This window comes from Notamacropus eugenii, chromosome 4 (assembly GCF_028372415.1).
Source record: "Notamacropus eugenii isolate mMacEug1 chromosome 4, mMacEug1.pri_v2, whole genome shotgun sequence".
Taxonomy (NCBI): Eukaryota; Metazoa; Chordata; class Mammalia; order Diprotodontia; family Macropodidae; genus Notamacropus; species Notamacropus eugenii.
The window spans coordinates 277,130,073-277,155,619 of record NC_092875.1 but is presented as its reverse complement, the minus strand read 5'-3'; the positions used below and the strand labels follow the sequence as shown (position 1 = coordinate 277,155,619).

The 25,547-nt window shown below is 39.8% G+C and overlaps 2 protein-coding genes across 5 annotated transcripts in view; one reads left to right on the top strand and one right to left on the bottom strand.

Moving 5' to 3' along the window:
- SDCBP (syndecan binding protein) overlaps positions 1-20,285 on the bottom strand; it is a 30,726-nt gene extending 10,441 nt beyond the window's left edge. Inside the window, exons 1-6 of one of the 4 annotated variants that reach the window (XM_072604652.1) lie at positions 20,062-20,194; positions 13,176-13,381; positions 10,420-10,485; positions 6,273-6,351; positions 2,108-2,217; positions 189-350 (exon numbers count right to left, since the gene is read on the bottom strand). In XM_072604652.1, the coding sequence (XP_072460753.1) occupies positions 189-350; positions 2,108-2,217; positions 6,273-6,351; positions 10,420-10,470 (402 nt within the window). In that variant the 5' untranslated portion in view covers positions 10,471-10,485; positions 13,176-13,381; positions 20,062-20,194. Of the gene's footprint in view, positions 1-188; positions 354-2,107; positions 2,218-6,272; positions 6,352-10,419; positions 10,486-13,175; positions 13,382-20,061 lie in introns of all 4 variants that reach the window. The other 3 variants (XM_072604650.1, XM_072604649.1, XM_072604651.1) reach the window with 3 other exon arrangements.
- An 82-nt stretch (positions 20,286-20,367) lies between these two features.
- The window catches only part of CYP7A1 (cytochrome P450 family 7 subfamily A member 1), a 49,785-nt gene continuing 44,605 nt past the window's right edge, over positions 20,368-25,547 (top strand). The window contains exons 1-4 of the mRNA XM_072604646.1: positions 20,368-20,751; positions 20,997-21,088; positions 22,516-22,616; positions 23,832-23,903. The gene's annotated coding sequence lies outside the window, so the exon portion shown is untranslated. The remainder of the gene's footprint in view (positions 20,752-20,996; positions 21,089-22,515; positions 22,617-23,831; positions 23,904-25,547) is intronic.

The following is a 25,547-nucleotide window of genomic DNA, read 5'->3' as shown; positions in this document are numbered from 1 at the left end:
CTGATACTTACCAAGGAAGGTTCTCAGAAATTAAACAGTATGTCACTGGGACTGTAGTCAAAGCCTATATGTTCACTAGCTCAACCTTCAAGAGAAGTATGGATAACCTCCATGTCACAATGAGGCAGAAAAATAAGTATGGAAGAATCTATACCTCTAAAGAAGAAAAAAAAAACCCAAATACTCACATTGTCTATTGACTTAAGTCGAAGGCCAATTTTTCCCTGTTGATCTTTACACAAAATGACTTCCCGGATTCCTTGTTTAATTTCTGCTCTTCGAATTCCAACATCATTGCCAGTTATAGGAGCCACCATGTAGTTCACAGCAGAAGGCCTGGCCACCAATTGCTGCTAAAAGCATAGATAATGTTATTATATTTAGAAAAGCTTTTCTGTACATATTTAAATCAAAAATTTGTAGTCATTTGCATACACTCTTAAAGATAGCATTTTTAGACAGGTTTTTCTACTAAAATACCTTGTCTCTTAATAAATACTAAATAAACCTTTCTCATAGTCAGGCCTTGTTCCCATAATCATTCCCTCCATCTCTAGCATTTTAATGTCTATCTCTCTCATAGTTATTTCCTTTGTGCTTTTTTTATTTCACGCATGTAGTCAATCTACCTCCAATATCTCTTGGTAAAACTGAAGGGTTATGCAAACCAGATACACAAGTTAAAAAATATAAAGGCTTGTGTACAAGAAAAACTGCTAAAGCTTCAATCTTTTCAATATCCTCTTTGCATATTTCTATTATTAGATCCCAATAGCCTATAATCATATGTAAGAGAAGAAAAGTGGGCTCACTGCCTATCCCAAAATAACAACCTGTTACACCTACAGCAGACCATACTCCTTGCTATTTTTTTCACAGAAGGGTAATAAACTCACTGTGTGAAAAACTGATTATAAAAATGATTGATTCTATAATGAAAGCTGCAGCTCAGCTACTCATTTTGTTCAATTCAACAAACATTTATTAAGCACTTCTGAGCAGAACACCATGGTGGACATTAAGAGTTACACAAAATTTAAACCAGACACAATCTCTACCCTGATGGAACTTACATTCTATTGGGGAGATAAGTAAAACATAAATATGCAATACTATGTAAGATTTGTGTTATATAATAAATGCAAAATAGACATGATAAAAATGCTATGTGAAGTCAGAAGAAGGTCATATTGGCAAGTAATCAGTGAAGGCTTCATGTAAGAAGTACCATCTGAGTTGGCCTTAGAGAAAATGGAAGTCACAGTGTGGATAAAAGAGTAGGGCTTGGTATAGGATGAGAAACGGGAGAAGTGGAAAGCCAACATTATGTGATCAAATAAGGGAATTTCAGAGTTCTTGAACAGGGAGTAGATACATTTGTCAGGGATGGCCAGATCAAAAGATTTAAGGTGAAGGCAAGTTTGTTGCCTGCTTGATGGAAGGATCATGCATTTTTCTTAGCTCTTAGAAATCTGCATGAGATATTATGAGATTAAATTTCTCAAACATCTGACCTATCACAGTTATATGAATGATTCTAGTCTATGTACACGGACATTTTTATTAGGCAGGGCTCTTCTGCCTAACACACAGCCTAACAAGGAGGGAATTACACAAATTCAACTGCGGCAAGATCATATGGTCATTAGTCTCCTAAACACTGAAATATGTGGAAAGGGTTAGGGGAATATTTGGAGAGAATTATACAAAATGAAGCAATATTACATATAACAAGACATAGCATTTTATAGAAATAAAATTAATTTTCCAAAATTGTTCAAATGGACTTTTCCTCCAAATACTTTATAAAACACAGAAGTTTTTACAGTGGTTATATGCAAATACTAAACTGCAATAAATTAAAATTGGAAAGTAATATGGAAATTAGTGCACTGGCTAGATTATGAATCAAATGACAGACAGATTCAATCCTAAATCTTGTCACTTCCTTTGGACCTGAGTTCCCAGTTCAGCTCTAATAATATCATAGATTCTAAAACTATTAAAGAGATAACATGTATACATTAATTACATAAAAGTACAGTTATTTATTAACAATATGCTAAGTACAATTTACTGAATTCTAATCTACTTCCACTTTACATACCCCCTGAGATGTTGCTCCAGGAACCAAAGCCATGTTGGTACATATTTCTTCTTCATTTAAACTTAGGCCCATGTACTGAGAGAGTTCAGGATAGAGTTTGGGATAGAGACCTAAGAAAAAGGAATTAAGTAAACTTAAAGTAGAAAAATTACAGAAATAGAAACAGAACTCACACTTCATGATGAAATCAATATTATAAGCTTCTACTGTATTCAATAATGTTCAACTTCAAACAGGATAGACGAAGCAGTCATTTGTTAGGGCAGTTTCCTTACGCTTCCTATGAATACGGTGTCAGAGACAGGAGATTTTAATAAGAGTAACTCACATTTGGAGGAAAAAAACCAACACAAAAGATAAGGGGATGAGATGTGTGCTATAGCAAATGAAAGAAATAGCACTATTGCTCCAGATCTAAGAGGAGAAAGGGTTTTCCCTTGATATTTACCAAAGAATCTCACAACTTTACTTCCTATGATTAATGGCTTTTGTATTTACTTTAAATAAATCAATCTGCTAGTCAAGATTTCTGCTTCCACTCTCGTGAGGAACTCACTTTATGGAAACTCCCTCCACCAATGTAGATCTGTACTGTACTTTTACTTTCGTTAAACATTTCCCTGATTACAATTTAATATGGTTCCAGATGCACTTGGAGTTATATAGGTATGAGTTTGATACATCTGGATTAGAGGAAAAAATGAGACAGATTCAGGACTGGTTAAATGGCTGAACTTAAAAATTAGTTACAAATTTGATGTCAGTTTGGCAGGAAGTTTGCAGTGGTATATTCTAAAAGGCTTTGAGCTTTGTCATATGTTATTTCACAATTTTATGAAATGACTTAGATAAAAGCAGAGAAAATTCTCATCAAATTTGCAGATGACAAAAGCTGGGAGGGACAGCCAACGCTGTATGACAAACTAAAGATGCAAAAAGATGACAAGGTAGGATAGTGGGCTAAATCTAATAAAATGATATTTAATAGGAATGCATGGGTTAAAATAACCAACATCACAAGAAGAGAATGGAGGAGGCATAACTAGGCATCAGCTTGAAAAAGATTTGGGGTTTTTTAACAGACTACAAACTCAATGAGTCAGCAGCATGCAGAGCAGAAAAAAAAAACCAATGTGATCTTTAGGTGAGAGTTTCCAAGAAAAAGTTGACAATTTGTTCCACTACACTACTCTGCCATAATCAGATCAAAACTGGAGTTCATGTTCAGGTATAAGCACAACCTTTTAGGAATGAAATTAATGGGTGGAGCCAAGATGGCAGAGTAGATGCAGGGACCCGCCTGAGCTCTTCCCCCAAGCCCCTCAAAATCCCTGTAAAAAATGACTTTAAACGAATTTTAGAGCAGCAGAAGCCACAAAATGACAGAGTGAAACAGATTTCCAGCCCAAGATAATCTGGAAGGCTGACAGTAAGGGACTATTGCACCAGGCTCAGAGTGCAGTGCAGCCCAGTGCAGGCAGACAGGACTTAGCAGGTCTCAGGGCACTGAATCACTGGCAGCTGTTTCCAAACTTCTCAACCCACAAATGCCAAAGACAATTTCAAAGGTCGTGGGAAAGCTCTCTCACCTGGGTAAGAAAGGAACGTAGTCTGGCCCTGGCCCATGCCCATGCCCAGGCCACTGCAGCAGTGGCGGCTGCCTCTGGAGCTCTTGGCCTACAGATAGTGGGGGAATCAAGCAGCTGATCTGCGTCTCAGTCCTGAGTGAGAGTCCTGGGGCGAGAAGGAGTGCTGGCATGGCAGAGCCAGTGGTGGCTGTGGAGAAGGAATCCTGCTTGCAGTTCCAGGGCAGAAAAGAATGCTTGTGGTTGCTCGTAGACTAGAGTACAGGCCAGGAGAGGAGTAAATACCTCTCCTTTGATTATACTACCTTGGAGGAACTGAGAAGTTACAGGTCTCTACAGATATCTCTGAAAACAGTTGCACAAAAACCCTGAAACTTGGGGCAATACACCCTCCACTTAACAAAGAGCTTGAAAGTCAAGTAATTGGCTGGGAAAATGACCAAGAAGGAGAAAACAATAAATACCATAGAAGGCTACTTTCTTGATGAAATGGTATTTTCTTACGATGAGGAAGATCAAAGCATACGACCGGAGGAAAATCAAAGCGTACAACTGGAGGAAGACAGAAAGGTCAAGGCTCCTACATTCAAAGCCTCCAAGAAAAATGAAATGGTCTCAGGCCATGGAAGAGTCCCAAAAGGACTTTGAAAATCAAGTAAGAGGAGTAGAGAAAAAAATGGGAAGAGAAATAAAAGTGATGCAAGAAAGTCATGAAAAACAAGTCAATAGCTTGCTAAAGGAGACTCCAAAAAATGCTGAAGAAAATAACATCTTTAAAAGTACACTAACCCAAATGGCAAAAAAAGTCCAAAAAGCCAACAAGGAGAAAATGCCATAAAAAGCAGATCTGGACAAATCGAAAAGGAGTTCCAAAAGTTGACTGAAGAAAATAATTCCTTAAAAATTAGAATGGAGCAAATGGAAGCTAATGACTTTATAAGAAATCAAGAAATTATAAAACAAAACCAAAAGAATGAAAAAATAAAAGACAATGTGAAATATCTCATGGGAAAAACAACTGACCTAGAAAATAGATCTAGGAGAGGTAATTTAAAAATTACTGATCTACCTGAAAACCATGATCAAAAAGAGCCTACACATCATCTTTCAAGAAATTATCAAGGAAAATTGCCCTGATGTTCTAGAGCCACAGGGTAAAATAGAAATGGAAAGAATGCAGAGATTACCTCCTGAAACAGATCCCAAAAGAAAACCCCTAGGAATATTGTAGCTGAATTCCAGAGTTCCCAGGCCAAGAAGAAAGTATTATAAGCAGCCAGAAAGAAACTGTGGAAACACAAATCAGGATAACACAGGATTTAGCAGCTTCTATACTAAAGGACTGGAGGGCTTGGAATGTGATATTCCAGAGGTCAAAAGAGCTAGGATTAAAACCAAGAATTACATACTCAGCAAAACTAAGTAGAGAAAAAAATGGAACCTCAATGAAAGAGAGGATTTCCAAGCATTCTTGTTGAAAACACTGTAGGTGAATAGAAAATTTGGCTTTCAAATACAAGAATCAAGAGAAACATAAAAAGGTAAACAGGAAAGAGAAGGCATAAGGGACTCATTAAAGTTGAACTGTTTACATTTCTACAAGGAAAGATATTTGTAACTCATGAGACCTTTCTCAGCATTAGGGAAATTAGAGAGAATGTGTATCTATGTCTATCTGTCTATATGTATGTGTGTATATGTATATATGTGTATATGTGTGTGTGTGTGTGTGTGTGTGTGTGTGTGTATGTGTGTGTGTGTGTGTGTGTGTGTGTATGTATACACAGGCAGAGGGCACAGGGTGGGTTGAATATGAAGGGAAGATACCTAAAAAATTAAGTGTTGAGAGGAATGTACTGGGAGAAAGAGAAAGGGAAAGGTAGAATGTAGTAAATCATCTCATATAAAAGAAGCAAGATGGAGGGGAAGAGGGGGGAGGTGAGAGGGAATAAGTGAGCCTCACTCTCTAATCAGATTTCTTAACAATTAGAACTGAGCAAAAATGGGACATGCTGCCTCAGAATACACTCAGGTTTGCCATCACCAGATAACATAGTATACAGACTACAGTCAGGAATGGCATACTTGGGGGATCCATTCTTCCATGGGCTCAGATGCCACTAAGATGATATGCTATGATTCAATTTTCATTAAGTCATAATTCATATTCATAAGTTAACAAAAAACATCACTATTAAATGAAACAAAAGTACTTTGTTTCCTTGTGAAATTTCAATATTTCTTCTTAACATCACCAATATTTCATGAGCTGACATTTTATTTCCAATAAACTTCCTGAAAATTAAGAAATTAAAAACCTGAAAGTTTTTATGTTTCTGTATTTCAATAGTTCTGTAAACTACAGAACACAAAGCACTTTCCATACAACATCCCTGAAAAGTAGAAAGTTCAAGTAATATCATCACCCTTTTACAGATGAGGAAACTAGTAAGAGATTTTCCTATGGTCACAAAGCTAGAAAATCTCAGAGCAGGGATTTGAACTCAAGTTTTCAGATTCCAATTTGAATTTTCATTTTACTATGACTTCTAGAAAAACTTAAAACTATAACTACTTACTTCCATCTTGAGAAGTGGAAGCAGAGACATCTGACAAAATTGCTGTACTTGCAGGGTTTGCAGAAAAGGCTGCCTGAGCCTGAATGAAGAAAAAAATAGAAACGCACATTACAAATTGTTATTACATAGTAATCGTTACTTCAAAGTAAACTGAAAAGTCTTACAACAACTTCAAGAAAGCATTCTTTTAAGCACATAAGTAGCATTATCACATATCTTTCAAAGAAAATCTCCTTCAGCCTAAATTCATGAAAAAAGTAAGTACATTTACCTTATAACTTTTAATGAAACAAATTTTGGAGTCCTAAATAAAAAAGGTTAAGTGACTAGTCTAGCATAAAAAAAGATTGAGTACATAATTAGAAGCATTATGTGCCATTTCTTATCCATTTATGTCACTACAAATTTAGCACTTAGTGAAAGATCCTTAAACTCCATTTTAAAGTCCACAGAGCAACAAAGTAGATTTTAAAAAACACGCCAGGCCTGAGATCTCATGACTACTATTAGCTCTGTGACAGGGAGCCTATGTTCATGAGAAAAATATTTATCTCCTACTCTGTATGTGCACTGAGACCTGGCACTCCTATGCTAAAAGGATAAAGTAGAGTCAGTACTCCTGTTCTCCTCACGATTGTCATAAAAAGGATAGACTTCAGGTGCCAAGGGGCAAAATGACAGTTTGAGATTTTTGTTGAAGTTAGACTTAAGGTATTTTGTACCTCGTGAATCACTTACAGAGACCTAAATTCCATTTTACAACAAAATGAGGCTAGTTTCTCTGGTAAAAATGACCTTTAAGTTAAGCTTTGAAAAAAACAAAAGACACAGCATGTTCACCACAGACTATTAATAATACAACAGATGAATATGGTTGTTAAAGGAGACTTAAAAGTATTTTGTTAAGTCATATAAAGAATAATTTTGTCTAAAAAAGACTCAGAATGTATAATTCATGATAAAATTAAAAAGTCATATACAAACAGGATATCCTTTTGCTATAAGATCCAATCCTAAAATACAAAGTATCTTAAACTCAGATATTTGTCAATAAGACACCAAATCCAGATAGAAGTTCCTTATTTTGAATGCTCTACACTGGTTTCCTACAGCAATGGGACTACGCATCTAAGAGTCAGTTAAGAAGATGGCAAGTGAAATGGTCTCTTCTTACAACAAAGGAGAAGTAATCAAACTTAGCTACTACACTTTCACCGTACTTTTTCATTAGCAGTCTTACTATAAACCTCAATGAAGAACAGAAAACCTGAAAATTGCTGTAGCTTAACTTTAATCACAAAATGAAAGGTAGTCTTCTCCTGAAGACTGGACATGCCTTGACTAATTAAGCCCAGTAAGAAATGACCTAACCTTTTTTTTTTTTTTACAATTGCCAGAGCACTCTATACTGTTATTCACTTACATTATATTCTGTATTACAATTATTTGTATTCTTGTCCGTCTTTGTATCTCTCAAAGTCTACAACAGAGCATTACCTGATCAGCACTTAGTATATGCTGAATGAGCATCCATCTGATTGCTCCTTCTCAATTTCCTGTGATGAATTTTCATCCAGCTCATGCCTGCTAATGGTAATTGTCCCAAAAGGATTCTGTGTTCTGGGCCTTATTCTCTATTCACTTGGTGATGTGATCTCATCAACTATTATGGATTCACTGATCATCACTGTGCTGATGATTGTCACATCCATATGTCCAGCCCTAACCTCTCTGCTGACCTCCTAACACGTTGTTGTTGTTCAGTAGAGTCTGACTCTTCATGAACCCATGGAGACAGTATGTCACTACTGTCCATGGGGTTTATCTGGCAAAGACACTGGAGTGGTTTGCTATTTCCTTCTCCAGTAGATTAAGAAGAGAATAGGTGACTTACTGAAGGTCACATAGCTACTGAGTGTCTGAGGCCACATTTGAACTCAAGTCTTTCTGACTCCAGACACATCACTCTATCCACTGAGCCATCTAACAGCCTCATCTTACATTTCCAACTAATATCACACCATGTAACTCAATGTCTCATAGACATCTTGAACCTACATGTCCAAAGCTGAACTCATTATTTTTCCCTAAAATTCTCCTCTCTCCTAACCCTATTTCCATGTCAGGTAGCACCATCCTTCTAGTCCTCCAGGCTCACAACCTAGGTGGTGGCATCCTTGACTCCTCACCTTCTTCAAGCCCCTATATCCAATTTGTTGCCAAGGTCTGATGATTTTACTTTATCACACTTCTCACAAATGCTCCCATCCCTCCAACCCCTTATCACTTCATGCCTGGATTACTTTAATAGCCTACCAGTTGGTCTCTCCACCACAGGTCTTACCCCACTCCAGTTCACCCTATACACAGTTATTAAAGTAATCATCCTAAAATGCAGGTCTGATTTGCAACTATGTTCAAAGGGCTATAAAACCATGGAGACCATGCATGCAATTTGAACAAGCAATACTGCTACTAGGTCTGTATCCCAAGAGACATAAAAAACAAAAATAGAAAGCACCTATATGTACAAAAATATTTATAGCAGCCCTTTCTGGGAGCCAAGAAGTGGAAATCAAGGGATGCTCATCAGTTGGGGAATGGTTAAATAAGTTGTAGTATGTCTTCTCAGAAAAACCTGGAAAGACCTGAATGGGCTTTAGTAAAGTGAAATGAACTGTGTACAAAGTAACAGCAATATTGTACAATGATCAGCTGTGAATGACGTAGCTACCTTAGCAAGACAACTCTGAAGGACTTGTGACGAAGTTCCTTGAAGTTCCTTCAACACCTCACTTTGTTGATTATTTCCAATTTGTCCTGCACATAACTTACTTGAGTTTTATCTCCTCCATTAGACTGAGCTCCTTGATAGAAGGAACTGTCTTTATATTCTTTCTTTGTATCCTTAGTGCTTAGCACAGTGTCTGAGCACACAGTAGACACTTAATAAATGCTTTGACTGACTGATTTGGCCAAAAGTAAAATATCTTTTAAAATAATTAATTCCACAGTTGTGAAAGTCTCAAAGCCTTAAAAAGACTGCTTCAACGTAAATGTGTATATACTAAATACTTGGCCATGATTCAATTGTCTGTAGTAGAAAAGTCTCTAAGATTTCAGGAAGCCCAATTTTTTTTTTAAATGTGATTAGGCTATTGGGTTGCACTGAGAGGCAAGCTTTCAGAAAACAGAAGATGACAGTCACACTCTACCCTGCTATGGTCAGACTACATCTGTTTTTTGTTCAGTTCTGGGAACCACATTTTAGGACAACCAGAATGGTAATGGATCTTGGGTCCATTTCACATATGAAGATATAAATCAATAAAACTTTAAGCACCAGGGGGCAGCTTAAGTGGTGAAATGGATAGAGTACTGGCCTTGGAGTCAGGAGAACCTGAGTTCAAATCCAGTCTCAGACTTTGTAGCTGTGTGAACCTGAGCAAGTCACTTAACTGATTACCTCACAAAAAATAAATTTAAGCACCTACTACGTGCCAGGAACTGTACAAAGTACTGAGGATGCAAAAAGTGGCAAGATGTTTCCCACCTTCAAGAAGCTCACATTGGGGGAAACAACAAGCAATCCAATATGGGCTTCATATCAGGAAAAACTTCCTACCAACTAGAACTGTTTCAAAGTGAAATACGACGTCTCAATGTGTATAAGCAAAGACTAGAAGACGAGCACTTGTCAGGTGTGTTATCCTGAAAATGATTTTTTGATGCAAGGGTTGGACTAGATGGCCACTGAGGTCACTTTGTGTCCTAGAGTAAAATAGAAAACCCTGCCCAGAGTAAAGTGGAAAACAGCTTCATTGTATTAGAGCAAATAAGTGGCTTTTAAAGAGAGCAAATAGATGCAAGTCATGCCACAGTTAATGTTATAAATGGAGGAATCAAACTTTCAAAAGTTGCCTGAGAACAATCAGTTCAGAGAAACCATGTTTTAATTTGTATCTCAAGCCATCAACTAAATAGCTCTGCAGAGTAATGGGAGGAAAGAGGATTTTTCCTCTAGCATTCATTCTTATTCTTTATTTATATCAAGAATATTTATAGTAAATCCCCCTTCATCCTCTACTTCCCACCCTTCCAAAAAAAAATAAGAAAGAAAGCAAAAGAAAAATATACTTAAATATACCTGAATCACTTTATCTACTTTCAGGTCTTCAAGCGATGGATACAAAGACATTTTTGCAGGATTTTACTAAAAAGAGAAGAAAAAAACCAGTTAAATTATCCCCTATCCACCTGGAAATGCCTTTAAAAACCATACAATTGTGGTTATTTTAAAGTCCTGCTTTACAAAGACATAGTAAAGCCACATGTTCATAAAGTTACCATAATAAAATATTTAATACAACAGTTACATTCAATAGCAGATAAAACAGTGGAAGAATATGAACATATAATTCACAATACAAGTTGCTATTGCTCTCTAAAACTAAGTACATGGAATACCTGAGTACTGTAATAGGCCTACTATTTATATGTGAGAGGCAGTGTGGCATAATAAGTAGACAGTATTGGTATCAGCAAGACCTGAGTTCAAGTTCTGCTTCTAGCACATTCTGGCTATGTGACCCTGGAAGAACTGCTTACATTTCTCTAATATTATAAATTGCATTATGGTTCTTAACCTGCATGGTAGAGGGCATTTCCAACACCAATGAAATCAAAGGTCAGGATCAACTTTTGCACTCCTCAAACTCATACAATTATGTCATATTGTGCTGGATTTAGAATGATAGACTATTACCACTTGCACATGGAACCTTAGAGACTGACTAAGACCCATAAAGATTAAGCGAATGATCCATAGTGTCTAAGGCTCACCATCACCAACAACATATTCTGTGACCTTAGGCAAGTAAATTTCAAAATCTGGACCAGTTTTCTTATCTGCAAAATAAAGGGGTTGGAGTGGATGGATGATCTATGAGGTTTCTTTCATCACTAACACTCTAATCCAAAATAATTTCATCAACATGCTACAGTTACCTATATAAACACAAATTACCTGGAAATATATTAAAGAACATAAAAACCAGGTGCAAGGGCATTACACAGCATGAAATGGGAAAATAAGAAAAGGAGATCACATCCAAATTTATTTAATCCATATTTAATTGAAAAAAGTTATTTTGCCAACCTATCCAATACTACGTAGAACATTAAACAGGAAAGCAGGATAGCAACTTGTTCTAAGGCTGTTTCTTTCTGAATTTCATAAAAGACCTATGGAAGAAATCAAAACCATGTAGTTAAGCTAGGTAGGGTACATGTTATATTTTGTGTAAAACTGAAGAATTCTAAGATCTGTTTGGTGGATCCACAGAAGATAACATTATAATCTAATACCTTTATTCAATTTCAAAAAGAAAATATTTTATCCACTTGTGAGAATCAACAAAATAAATACAAAAGATAAGCAAGATATCTTGCCATCCAAACCCATTCAAAAATGATAAAAATGAGAATAATTGGGGCCGTTAGGATAGAACACTGACCCTGGAGTCAGAGGGACCTGAATTCAAAGTTGGCTTCACACACTTAGGAGCTGTGTGACTTATGCTGTCAGATATACATACAGCTGAATCCATAAAAAAGACAGAAATACTCCCTTTCTTATTTACCACTACCATCCCCACCCAAGGTAAAAAATTCATATATAAATAACACCAGAGAATGTATCTAGGCTCCAGTTCTAGGAAAGTATCATGCAGCGTTGCTCTAACACTGTCATATCGCCCACCCCAAAAAAGCAAGAAGCAAGTAAACATCGCTTCTGCCAAGGAAAAAGGAAAGGAGTGAGAGATAGAACCTATCCCTACCCAGAGCTCCAGGCCACTAGAATAGTAAAGCATTAAGACTGCGGCAGCAAGAAGCAGAAACTTAGACTGGGCTAGTTTCCCTAGCCAGCCAGATGATATTCCCCAACAACAAGAGACAAATGCCACTCAGCAGCCCAGCCTGGGCCAGGTTCTGTGCAGCAATGAATGGCAAAGGAAAGGAATATTCCCAAAATATTGACAGGGAATATTAGGAAAATGCTCCAAAATGAAAATTTTCATCAAGAAAACCTATATAAAAACCTATCATACAAGCCAATGAACCAAAGAAGACAGAAAAAAAATCAAAACAAAAATCCAAAGTACCTCCAATAAATATAATAAAGGAAGATAAATTTAATTATTCAAGTCTCAGCACAAGCACCATATTCTAGGAGAAATCTTTCTTGATCCACAACTGCTAGTACTTAGTCCCTTAACTACACTGTATATTTACTTTGCATATACTTATGTAAGCATGTTTTGCTCCCCATTAAAATGTAAGGCTCTTGGGAGCAGACTTTCATTTTTGTCTTATTTCCATCATAAAGCATAGTAAGTACCTGGCATAGAAGAGGTGTTTGATAAATTCTTATTGACTGACTAAATATTGGTTGGTTGGTTGGTTGTTGTCCTTCATTCTAAAAGAGGACCAAAATGACATGACCATGATAAAGTGAAATTTCAGTGTGTCCAGCCGTGGCTCATCAGATCAATACGAGCTCGGAATGTTCTACCACAGGTTGGGCACAGATAGTCTGTGTGAATATTTGGGGTAGATTCTCCAAATCTGTGCATCCTACATGTACTTTAAAAGACTATCTTGTGGACTCTGAGAGATCATTGGAAGATTCCAAAAAACTCCAAATTGGTCCAAAACAGAATTAAACTCTTAAAACAAATCAGGAATAAATTTAGGCAAGAATATTTTGGGAATGAAGTACCATTATGATTGCCATTTTGCAGATAAGAAAGTTGAAGCTTAGAGCAGTCAAATGCAGCAATCAAAGCTACTACAATGCAGACTAGCTAATTAGAGCAGTGATTATAATTAACAAACACCTACCAACTGCTAACTTTCAGACCGTTTTGGGTTCTGTCTTGGTCCTCTTCTCCCTCCATACTACTTCACGTGGTGATCTCATCAGCTCACATGGATTTAATTATAATCTTCCTCAAATCTTCCCGTTCCTTTATGTGCATCTCTGTTTTCATGATCCATATTGTACTTGCAGTTTTCTTGGTAAAGATACTGGAGTCATTTGCTACTTCCTTCTCCAGTGGATTAAAACAAACATAGGCTAAGTGTTGCACAGACCACACAGACACACAGCATCTGAGGCCACATTTGAACTCAGGTCTTCCTGACTCCAGATCCAGTGCTCTATCTATTGAGCCATCTAGCTGTCAAATCTACCTATCCTGCCGCAATATCTTGGTTGACCTCCAATCTCACATATCCAACTGCCTTTCAATCATCTCTAGATATTCAGTAGAAAGTTTAAACTCAATATGTTCAAAATGGAATTCATTATCTTTCCTCCTAAAATCTTCCCCACTACCACCTTCCCAGTGGCACAGTGCCAGGCTGAAATCAGAAAGACTCATCTTCATGAGTTCAAATCACTTACTAGCCCTATGATCCTGGACAAGTCCCTTAACCCAGTTTGCCTTGGTTTCCTCATCTGTAAAATGAGCTGGAGAAGGAAACAGCAAACCACTCCAGTATCTCTGCCCAAATGTCACAGAGTCAGATACGACTAAAATGACTGAAACACAAAAATTACTATAAAGGACACCATCTTTCTATCCCTCAAACTCACAACCTAGGAGTCATCCTGGATTCCTCACTATCTCTCACCCTTTGTAGCCACACTGTTGCAAGGCAGGCTGAATTCACCTTTGCAACTTCTCTCACATAAACACTTGCCACCTCTCTCTGGTACAGGCCCTCATCAACTCATGCAAACTGGTTGTTCTGCCTGCCTCAAGAGTCTCCCCATTCTAATCCATCCTCCATTCAGTCATTAAAGTGACTTGCCTAAAGCATGGTTCTGACCACGTCAGCCCCCTCCTTTAAAAATTACAGTGGCTCCCTTTGGTCTCTTAGGATCAAAAACAAATCCTGTTTGGTTTTCAAAGCCCTTCATAATATAGCTCTCCAACCTTCCCAATCTTCTTACACCTTTCCCCTCAACACATACTCTCCCAGCAACAGAACAGTGTTCTCCTTGCTGTTCACAGAACAAAGCACTCAATCTCTAGGCTCTGGGTATTTTCTCTGGCTGTCTCCCATGCCAGTAAAGCTCTCCTTCCGTAATTCCACCTACTGGCTTCCTTTAAGTCCCAACTAAAATCCCTACAGGAAGCCAAAATTTTCCAGCTCCTCTCAATCCTAATTCCTTCCTTCTTTTAATTATTTTCTGTTCATCCTGTATATAGCTTACTGGTAATAGCTGTTTGCTTGTCTCTCCCCCATTAGCCTCTGAACTCCTTGACAAGGATCCTATTTGTCTCTTTTTCTATCCCCAGAACCTGGGACATACTAGGCATTTAACGTTTACTGACATTGATTTATATAGACGCTCAGAAGAGAAAGCACCGTGCAAACTAGTTCAAAGAGGTGCTAATTCCAAACTGGCCATACCTTTCGCATATTCGGGTCTCAGTTTTCTTATTTGTAAAATAAAGATATTTCTACTCATACTACCTATAACACCTGGTTTTTGTAAGGACAGTAATTTGTATACTATCAAGTGCACTTCAAATGAAAGCCCATATTACAATGGTCTCTACTCCTTCCATTCATTTTCTCACTCAACCAAAGAACAATCATTACCTGTCTTCTATGGAGGTCTTTTTTGTTTGTTTGGTTTGGTTTTTTTTGGTTCAAGCCTTGATCTCACTGATGTAAGGGGCTGGGTGAGACACTTCCACTACTAACCCAAATGAGCACTTGGGCTTCAACTAATCTTACAGAGCTGCCTAAGGACACTCAAGAGGTTAGGCAACTTGACCAGGGTTACATTAAGTGCTGCAGATTCAAATTTTAAAATAAGATAAAATCCAGAGTCTCTGAACTATCCAGGTAACTCTCCATTTTCCATCAATGTCTCTGGTTTGACTCCACAGAGTAACAAGCTCCCAGCCAGGGACCCCCCTTTTTCAGCTTCCTTTTATAGTCTTTTCCCCCATTAGACTGTAAGATTGTAAATTTCCTTGAGCACAAACACAGTCTTTTTTCTTTTTTGTACCCCCAGGGTTTAGCACAGTGCCTGACACATAGTTTTTGATGTTATTGTTGTTCATGCTTCAAAGAAGTCCAATGACATCCTGGAGTCATGTTTGGCCTTGCCCATTAACTAGATTTAAGTGAGGTAGAGGTGTACAAAGTCATTAGGCTTACTCTCTCTTCAGGTCACTGAAGACCAGGGGCAAGACAAATGTCAGGACTACTGGCAATGGGGATGCAGTGGACGACCTTGATGTCTTCAGTGTCTGACCAAGCTCTAAGGGCTCCACACTTGACCTGCATCAGCTGCCTTCATGGCCTTGGAATAAATTGTTCTCACCTGCTCATTCCACAGGGGCAGTGTTCACATGCTTGGGGGTAGATTTTTCCATAACTCACCGAGGCCTGAGTCTGAGGACTGTCAGTTACTCTCAACCTGGTTTAGCCAATCTACTGAGACCTTTTTTAGCAGGGTGTGGCTGATGCACACACTCTACAGCTTCTTGGAGCCACAGGTGAGACTTGGGTGAAGGGGAACACCAAAGGTGGATGAGCAGCCCTCATAAGAAGTGTTAGTTTTCCCTGAACACCCCACACACCCCTGGCACAGGGTAGGCACTTAATGTTTATTGAATTGAACTGAACTGAATCTGCCCTTAAGGGTAAAGCAGGAAGCCCAAATAATCATAATACAAAAAAAATTATAATATACAAGCATGACAAGAAAATTTCTGGCTCAGACTTCTTGTTCCCCTCTGACTAAAGATTAATGGGAAAGAAATTGGCTTAGGCATCTTTCCTCTACTATGCTATGAGGGCACTTCCCCAGCTTTACTTTGAGCTTCCGGTCATTGTTCCTGGAAGCTAGAAGTCTGCAGAATCAAAGCTGGGAAACCAGCTCGGTGTCATTTTTCCCTTTCTGTTACTAGTTTTCAGATGAGTTTCCTTATCTTTCCCTACTGTTTTCAGTGAAATTCCACTTTTCTATGCTATTTACATATTCTGCTATACAATATCTCACATATGCCCTCTTCTTTCCAAGGTCAGCATAATCACCCTAGTCCCACTATTATAAAAATGTATTCAACTCTTCTTCCTGCCTCCACTCTAGCTTCTCTGTTTCTTCCTTCATATGGACAAAGTAATCTTCCTTAGAAACATCTCTGATCACATGACTCCTTTACTAAAAACTCAATTGCTCCCTATTAACTATACAAAGTATAAACTATTGATTTTGGCATTCAAAGCCCTCCAGATTCTTGTTCCAACCTGCTTTTCAAATTACTTCACATCTCAAGTCTGTCCTTATTCGGTGTGATTCAGCAAAAAGTACAATACTACATCCTCTATCTGTATTAGTATCTGATCACGGTACCTCTTCATGCCTTGAATGGACTCTCCCCTCCATTTGTCTATTAAAGTTCTTCCCTTTCCTTGGAGGTCCAACTTGATGATGTATTCTCCATAAAGATTTCTTTGGTACCTAGCCCCCATTTTCCCTACTTATATGAATTTTTCATTGTACTTTGCTTGAACCTGGCCTTTGCATGTTCTCCCTTGTATGTTTTTTGTGTGCTTTTCTCTTCTTCACTCAGCAATTAAAGGATCTTTTTCATATTTATTTTTATATTACCATCACCTGAGAGTATCTTTCATGTAACATTAAAAATGTTGAAATTAAATGAAAAACAATGTCCAGTCTTAATTTCAAGAAACTGATGATGAAGCATACTCTCATCCTGGTGAAGAAGTAGTAGACTATGGTGAGTACTGCTACATAGGGATTGTATTGGTTTGTTTTACTTGACTGTTTCTATGTTACGATCAGGTGGGGAGCTATATATATGGAGGAATTCATGGGAAGCAGCTGTGGCAAAATGAACACAAAAAATCACAAAAAATTCAAAACATTTTAAAAGTAATTAAATGAACCTCCCTACCTATCAATCCGAGAGACCTTCCTCGGATAGTTTCCCTTTTGTAACATGTCTTCCCATTTGCATTTATCTGACTCACTGTTATTTTTAATATTTATGTTCTAGGTTTTGATTCCTCTGACATTCATTTAAACCAGATTTTACCTTTACAAACATGCCAAGAATAGAAGACAGACCCACTCCTTTCTTGGGATATTCTCTCTCCACTTACCTAGAATTAAACTGGTTTACCCCTGACACCTAACAAATGATCCACTGGCCTAAAAGCAACCATCAGAAAAAATATTTCCAGAAATATCCAACAAATCTTAAATGTCAGCATATATTCACGTGATAAAAACATCATTATGAAAGCTTTGTGCGACCTTGGAACAAAAGATATACTAAAGGGGGAGGATAGGAGGGAATAATGACCTTCCTTCTTGGAACAAGTGATGAGAAAGAATAGGATCATATTGCTGGAAATAACCTCAGAAAATATCTAGTTCAATCCTTTCCTTTCATAAATGTGGGAAAGTAAATCACAGGCAGGTTAATTGGCTTGCCCCCAGTCACATAGGTACTATGTGACAGTCTTCTGACCCCAAAGCCAAAGGTTCTCCTACCATACTCAAAAAACATTTTCCTATTCATTTGTCTATAACTTTGAAAAAATAAATACTTCCTAAAGGGCAATAGAAAACTATGATATACATATAATTGAATTAATGTTCCATAAAGGTAATTTTTTAAAAAACAAATTCCATGTTCCACATATCTAAACTAGACTATGAAAAGACAATAGAGTATAGTAGAAATAGTGCTAGACTTTGCAGTGCTAGTAGTTATTAGCTCTGTGATCAGGGCAAATCACTTCATCTCCATTTCCTCATCTGTTTTCTCATCCAGCTCACTAGTGATCTTCGTTAAGTCAAGAGACTTAACCTACTTCTCTGTATCTGTCTCATCTGTAAAATGAAGGGGTTGTATCAGGATGAGCTCTAAAGTTCAAGATCAAGATCTCTGGTCCTGTTCATTTCAGACTCTTGTTCCAAGAGGTAAGTTCATATATTCATGTCTCAATTAATATTCCCTTTGAGTATTTCTTTTGCTTCAACCTAGCACCCAAATGATATTCATGTTTTTCTTAAGCATACTCTTTAAGATGGACAAAACAGAAAAACCTTAGTGAGAATGTAAAGAGCTTTGCAAACTCTAGATCACAAGAGAAATGGCAGCTATTTGTGTTTACAGATAAAGAAAACTGAGGCCCAGAGAAATGACTTAAATTGACTTTCTTATGGTTACATAGTGCCAAAGGATAAAAATAGATTTCACCTACCTAATTCTGTCAAAAATCTGGAGGATAAGTCAACTCTAAGGAGATAGTTTATTAACTACAGTAACTATCTACTATTATTAGATTTTTCCCATTCTGGTTGGGGAGTACGGTATACTACCATTCCTACCAGTATCTTGGAAAAAAAAAAGACCAGAAATTAACAGCCAAAATCTAGTTTAGGTTACAATTTTATGGTTACCGAATAATCTTTATGAAAAGCTTGATGAATTTTTTAAAATTTTTATACTGCTTACTTTTGTACTATTTAGCTCAAATGTCTTGTAGGGCTACCAGGCTCTCTAAGAGTTCATTGGTGATAACCAACAAACTATGAAGTTACAATTTTTATCTTTCTACATTTTTAGTCCCAAGCTAGGATGAGAAAAAAAATGAAACGACTAGACAACTAAGATCTTCTCTACATCTTCTGCATATAGCGTAACAGGAAACCCTAAACCCAGTGGGTAGGGCTACTACCCAATCTTTATAAAATATACTTGAGGCAGAACTGCAGCCTATAAAAAGACATGTCAAATGAACTAACACTGTATTAAGTGCCTATTATGTGCCAGAAACTGTGCTAATAACTACCATGAGTGGTCATTCATTTAAAACTTTTCCCTTTATAAGTCACTAGTATTCTTTTCCCTCAACTAGAGGCCAGCCGCAGATATTAATAGAAATTACAATTTGGCACAAAATACGCCCCAGAAACATAGACTTTTGAAATAGCCTTGGAATTTCCTGTCAAAACTCTGTCATTTCGGTTGAAATGAAAAGCCCGTGTTGTAAGAGTCCCCTCTACACTTCAATCAGCATTTATTAAGCGCCTGCTAAAGACTGTCAACAACCACTCTCGGCTCTCGGCCCCCGGCCCTCCGGGTCAGGAAGGCAGGCTCCGGGGCCCAGGGCCGAGGGCTCTGGGCTGTCCGCGCCCACACCCGGCAGTGCCCTCCACCGGATCCACCTTCTCCCAAGTCAAGGTCTGTGCGGCGAGCCAAGGCTTGGGTCATCTCCACGTCCCCAGCCGAAGCTGCGCCCACGGAACCAACAAGCCCCCCACCCCCTCCAGGCCCCAGGCGCCCCACCAAGAGGCGGGGAGCGAGCCCGCAGCCCGGCTTCTTTGGGGTGCTTCTCCCCCGTTCCTGAGCCTCTCGCAGGTAACGGGGGTTCGGGAGGAGGTGCCCCGAGGCCCACGCCCTTCCCCCCCTTGGTTCTGCCCCGGGGGCGGCGGCTTTCCGCGCCCCCCCCCCCAAGCCCGAGCCCCGGGCGGGGGCCCATTCGGATCGCGGCTCCTGGGGGGGGGGGCGGATGAAGCCCCAGCGCAGCTTCCGCCCCGCCCCGGGGGTTCACAGCCCCAAGGGGTGAGTCCTACGGCTTCCCATCCTCGCCCCCAAACCCACCGAGCCCGGGACGGGGGGGTCACCTTGCCATTCCGCCCCCCCTAAAGCCTGCCGCCCACCTGAGCGTCGTCCGCTGTCTCCTCCAACGGGTCTCAACTGCTTTTCCCAGCAACGGTTTTCCCGATCCTCAGGGAAGGGAGAAGTCCGGGAACCGAGCAATCAGTCAGCGGGGGAGTTACGTCACCCACCCTAAGCCCCGCCCCCCGCCTGCGCAGACCACTCTCCGACATCCAGGTCAGGTGACACTCTCCTCGGTCACTCTCCCCCGCCCTCGGGGTTGCCAAGACAACCTTGGGGCGGGGCTAAGCCTGAGAGGCTGGGAGAGGGGGAAGGGGATGTGGTTTGGCATAGAGCCACTGTCCCCTCTGCTCGTTTCGCTGGCTCGCGTCCTTCAGCCCCTGCAGGAGGCGGAAAACCATCCGCGACCCCCTGGGGACGGAGACTCCCCGCTTTCCGCTTTCTCCATCCTTACCTTGGAGGCGCCCGGCACACAGCGGGCGCGTCATGAATGTTGATTGATCCGACCACTGACCTCCCAACTAAACTCGCCCCCTCCGCAGGAAGCGCTCCCGACGCCCCGGATTCCGGAATCTCCTGTCTCTGCCCTGACCACCTCTCTCCGGCTTCCTCCTGCAGGAAGCCTTCCTGAACCCCCTTTATCCCGGTGCTTTCTTCCTCTTAGTTAGGTCTCCTTGGTCCTGGCTGTGGTGTGCCTTGTCCACGTTCGTCTCCCCGTAAGCTCCTTGAGGGTGAGGGCCGTCCTTTGCCTTTGTGTACCCAGCTCTCAGCACAGTGCCTTGGCTTAAGGAAGGCTCCCGAACCGAATTCATCAAGATGTCTGAGTACACCCCCCTTCCCCCACTTACTGTCTTCTTATTGCCCGGATCCCCAGAGCCCCTCTGTAATAGGGGACCCAAGTCTGAGTACTAATCATTAATTAGCTGCTAAATGCAAATTGCGGCTGTATGTTAAGCAACTTATAATTTTATTATAGGTAAAATATGAATGTAGCAAAGGAGTTGGTCAAGGAACCCCAGGACAATTGACTTCTGCCTCTGCTCCCCATCTACTTGGAGACTTTAGAATGTAAGGAGGAAGTGATGGCTTGGAAGGCGTGAAAGGGCACAGCCTTGTCAGGCACTTGGCTGCTGGTAGTGAGGTGCCCTCTTCAGACTCTGAACAGCCCATTTGTACAGGGAACTAGGTTAAAGTTTGGGAAAGATAAGCGTGCCCTTTCCTCTGCATAACAATAAGAGTAACGAGAATAGGAGCTAGCATCTGTGTAGTCCTTTTAGGGTTACAAAGCACTTCCTACTCATCTGATTCTCCCAACCCTTTATGTAAAGTAAGTGCTGTTATATTCCCACTTTTCAGGTGAGGAAAATGAGGCTGAGAAAAGGTAAGTGATTCGCCCAAGGTTATGTAGTCTACTCTTTGACTTGGGCAAACAGGAAGGACCTGAGGCGCAAGAGCCAAGCCTGCTGTCTAGCAAACAGATGGATCAAGAACAAAAGAGAGTTGGTTATGGAGAAAGCACTCAGCTTTTGAGATTTTCATTCTTTACATTTTCCCTTGTACATCTTGGAGAGTGCCACAAAGAAAGGAAAGAATCACCCCCACCCACGTGGTTGACAATGGCATCTTGAAGTAGAAGCACTTAGCAGTGTCAGGAAGTATAGGGTCCATGGTAGTCAACAACAGGAGTTATATGGCAGCTGGAGACAGGATCCTACTTAGGAGATGGCTTCAGTGAATCTTACAGTATGGATTCCAGTTCTGCCCCAAACTGCATACCTGTACTTTAGTCCACGATTACGGCTGAGTCCAAAGGCAGAGACAGTGGAGACTACAGCAAAATATCAGATCTATTGAGTATCACCCAAAGCTTAAGGGGCCCAGAAGGGAAACTCATCCAAAAAGTGATACTGTGCTCCTGGAGGGACAACAACTCCAGGAAGTTCTGAGAAGACACTGGAAATCTGTAGCACCAGAAGTATTGATTGCATTGGTCACTTGGGTTCCCTATTTGTGTTCCATTCTATTTGTAAAGTTTATGCACTGATGCAGTATATATTTATGGGAGAGTATGCCCCAGCTTGTGGAGGACATTTTATTGCTACTGTACTTAGCTATGTGAGCTGGGGCAATTCCTTTATTATCTGCTCATTGTGTGCTCTAGGTAGCTAAGAAGAAGAATACTTCAGGAGAGGCTTATAAGGCATAAAGCTACTAGTGAGGACCCTTAAAATGTTGTACTTGGGGTAGTTATTCCTCAGTGATCTCAGCTCGCGATTGCTATTTGAGGGAGCAGACCAGAGGAAGTACTATACTATGAGGGCTCTACCAGTATAAATTTTGAATATTTTATGAATATGTAGAAACCTACTGAGAAGATTTTTTTTTTATTTCTACCATCACTGAAAGTGCTTAAAACACAAAAGACTCGCAAGTACACATCAACAAATGCAGAAACATAAAATAATATCCTGTCTCTTACATTACTCTCTTCCCAGAGGTAAAGACAATTTTGTGAAACTGCTGAAACCCACATTCTGTTTGCATATCAAACCTGCACGGTATGAGCTGCTTACAACAAATTTCCTGGCCATCCAAGGTATAGCTTGGGTTTTTTATGCATTTCTGTAGTAGTGGTACTTCTTGGTAGTGGTACTTCTTCTCTTCTGAGATGTAACGATGGTAATCACCTCCCAGTGGTCAGCTATCACTCAGCTGAATAATTCTCAGCATTTTTACTTCATGAGTTTATAGCAAGGGCTAGAAATGTCCATATCTCAGGTTTAGTGATATATTTTATGCTCAGGGGAAAAACAAAAAGTAAAAAGTAGTTAAGGACTCAGGCTCACATAGGCAAACACCATGTTGTTGTTGCCATATGATAGCAGTCATCATTGCCGTTGGGCTAGGACGAAGATAGAACTTCTTCACCTTCCCCTTGCTGGCAATCCAAGAGAGGGCAAGCACTGGAAGATTCCCATATCCATAAAAGATCATGAGTTATTTCTTCTCAGTTCCTCTTAAAATCCACCAAATATACAACTCCTCCTGCTCCTGACAATCGACTTTCACTCAATCCCCATCATTGGTGACCAATCAAGTGTTGCTACAGTTTCTCAATTAAGCTTATGTCCTTCAGAAACAGGCTAGAGTACATGGCCACAGAAAAGAAACAGAGCACCTGCCTAGCTCTACAGGTAGTACCCTAGTCTAACCGATCAAAGGGTTTCCCTCTTCACACTCATTACATGAATAATTCTCATAAACATTTGCAATGTTTGTGGGCTTTTGAACATGCCTGGCTTGTCTGACATGAAGCTCATGGAGCTCATGGGGTCCCCTGCCACATAAGTGGGGTAGCCTCCTCTGGCTCTCTATTTCTCTCCCTCTGTGTCTCCCTCTGTGTCTCTCTTTGTCTGTCTGTCTGTCTCTCTCTTTGTCTCTCTCTGTCTCTCTCTCTGTGTATCTCTGTCTCTGTCTCTCCCTCTCTCTCTTTCTTTCTCTCTGTCTGTCTGTCTATCTGTCTCTCTCTCTGTCTCTCTGTCTCGCTCTGTCTCTCTTCCTCTCTCTCTGTCTCTCTGTCTCTCTCTCTGTCTCTCTCCCTCTCTCTCTCTGTCTCTTTGTCTCTCTCTGTCTCTGTCTCTCTCTGTCTCTCTCTGTCCTCTCTCTCTTACTCCTCCCTCTCCCATCTTTTGTCTATGCTCCTAGCTGCTACTCCTAGCCTGGATGTTTGCCCCTACACTTCCTCTTTTACTCTGGCTCTAAGACATGGATCTAAGGGTGTTTGTTTCTCTTCTCTGTTGTTTGTCTCTAGTTTCAGGTGCTAGAAGTGATCCCCAGAGGACCAGGAGTTCAAGCCATAACCACCTTGGAGCCAGGATTGCAGGTAGGATAGTGCAACTGTACACTACACCCCCCCACTCCAGTAAAGGGAAGCCACAGAACCCAGGGTACCTTGGACTGGAGCCCAAGTGAAGCGTTTGGACATTGACCTGAGACTTTGTTCTAAGGGAACTGGATCCAAACTATAAACCTAATCACCTTCCTGTCCCCAGAGACTGAGGTAGTATGGAGGGAGGAGGAATTATGCATCTCCATGATGGGAGAGGCAGAGAGTATGTATGTTAGTGAAGTAAATATTCCTCTTTATAAAAGCTCCACTGTGTTACACATTTATTTACAGTTTTGAGAATTAAGATTTTCATTTTTTTATTTGCAAAGTACCTGAAATACTAATTCTATAACACAATTTTGACTGTTGTTCTGTAGGTTTCTGTCTTCATTTGAATAAACTACTAAAAAGTTAATTATTTGCGGGTCATTTGATCTGTAAGATTATGTAACTCCTTCCTTCTTTTAATGCCAGCCACATGACAAATCAACCACAGTCTCTCCGCATGATAACAATGTCTTAAAAAATTATTTTTCTCTATGTGCAATTTCATATAGCATTATGAACAATTCCTTGTAAGACAGCAAAACCACTACTCAGCTGACTAGCATGCAACATACTTATTTCCACATATACGAACTGTTTCTCACTTTAGATGATGAGTAATTTACTGAAAAGTTGCATACAAAGCATTTTTTTTAAAAACTGAGTGTATAGTCTAAATGGACAAGTAGTAAATTTTTAAAAAGAAATTCTGAGATAAATAATTCTGTGAAATCAAGGGTATGTGAAAAAACACATTTGGATTATGGTATTGATAAAATATAGGCTGGATTTACCTCCCCCTGAAAATGTTGCCTTTAGAAAATTGAGGTGTAGCCTTCTATAATCAGTTATTTCAAAATATATATCATTTGTATGTGTATACATACATACATATGCATACATAAGGAATAGCATTTTTCAGCTGTGATCTTGTAATGCCAATGAGAGTTAAAGATCTTCCCCACCCATTGATGGGCCTGCCCATTAAGAGAAACTTGATTAGGGGAGACCCACACCTTTCCTTAATTTATAAAGAGGCACTGGTTCTCAAGGGTTGTGATGCCCTCTGACTCTGAAAAGTTTATAAATACTCTGAAGTGAGGTTTAACTTTGGGGCTTACTTATTGGAAGTGTTTGGCCAGATGAGACTCTGGGCAACCACTAGGGAGTCCCCCCCACTTTGAAAACCCAGATGTTGGTGCTTCTCTCTGGTAACTATGTAAGTATGCTCAGACAGCTGGATCTGTCTGTTAATCTGTGACGTCTGTATTGCTTACAGTCAGATAGTTGGAAGCCCTGTCTATTGATTTTTATTTCTTTATATTTTCTCTGAAGTTCAGGATGCTGACTTTGCCCCTGAACTAAGTGAATGATATATATGCTTGATTAAAGTGAGTGTCAACCCCTCAAAAGTTGCTTTCCTTTTAGAAAAGCAGATCTAAGAACCTGTGCAGCAGCCCTCCTGTGTATGCCGGGGTCCTTACTGATACAGACCTATATTCAGAAACTGAACGTAATTTGATAAAAATGGTAACTTATTTTGTGACCCTTTGATCTTAGATTGTTTGGCTACCTCTGGAGTGGCACTGTTAT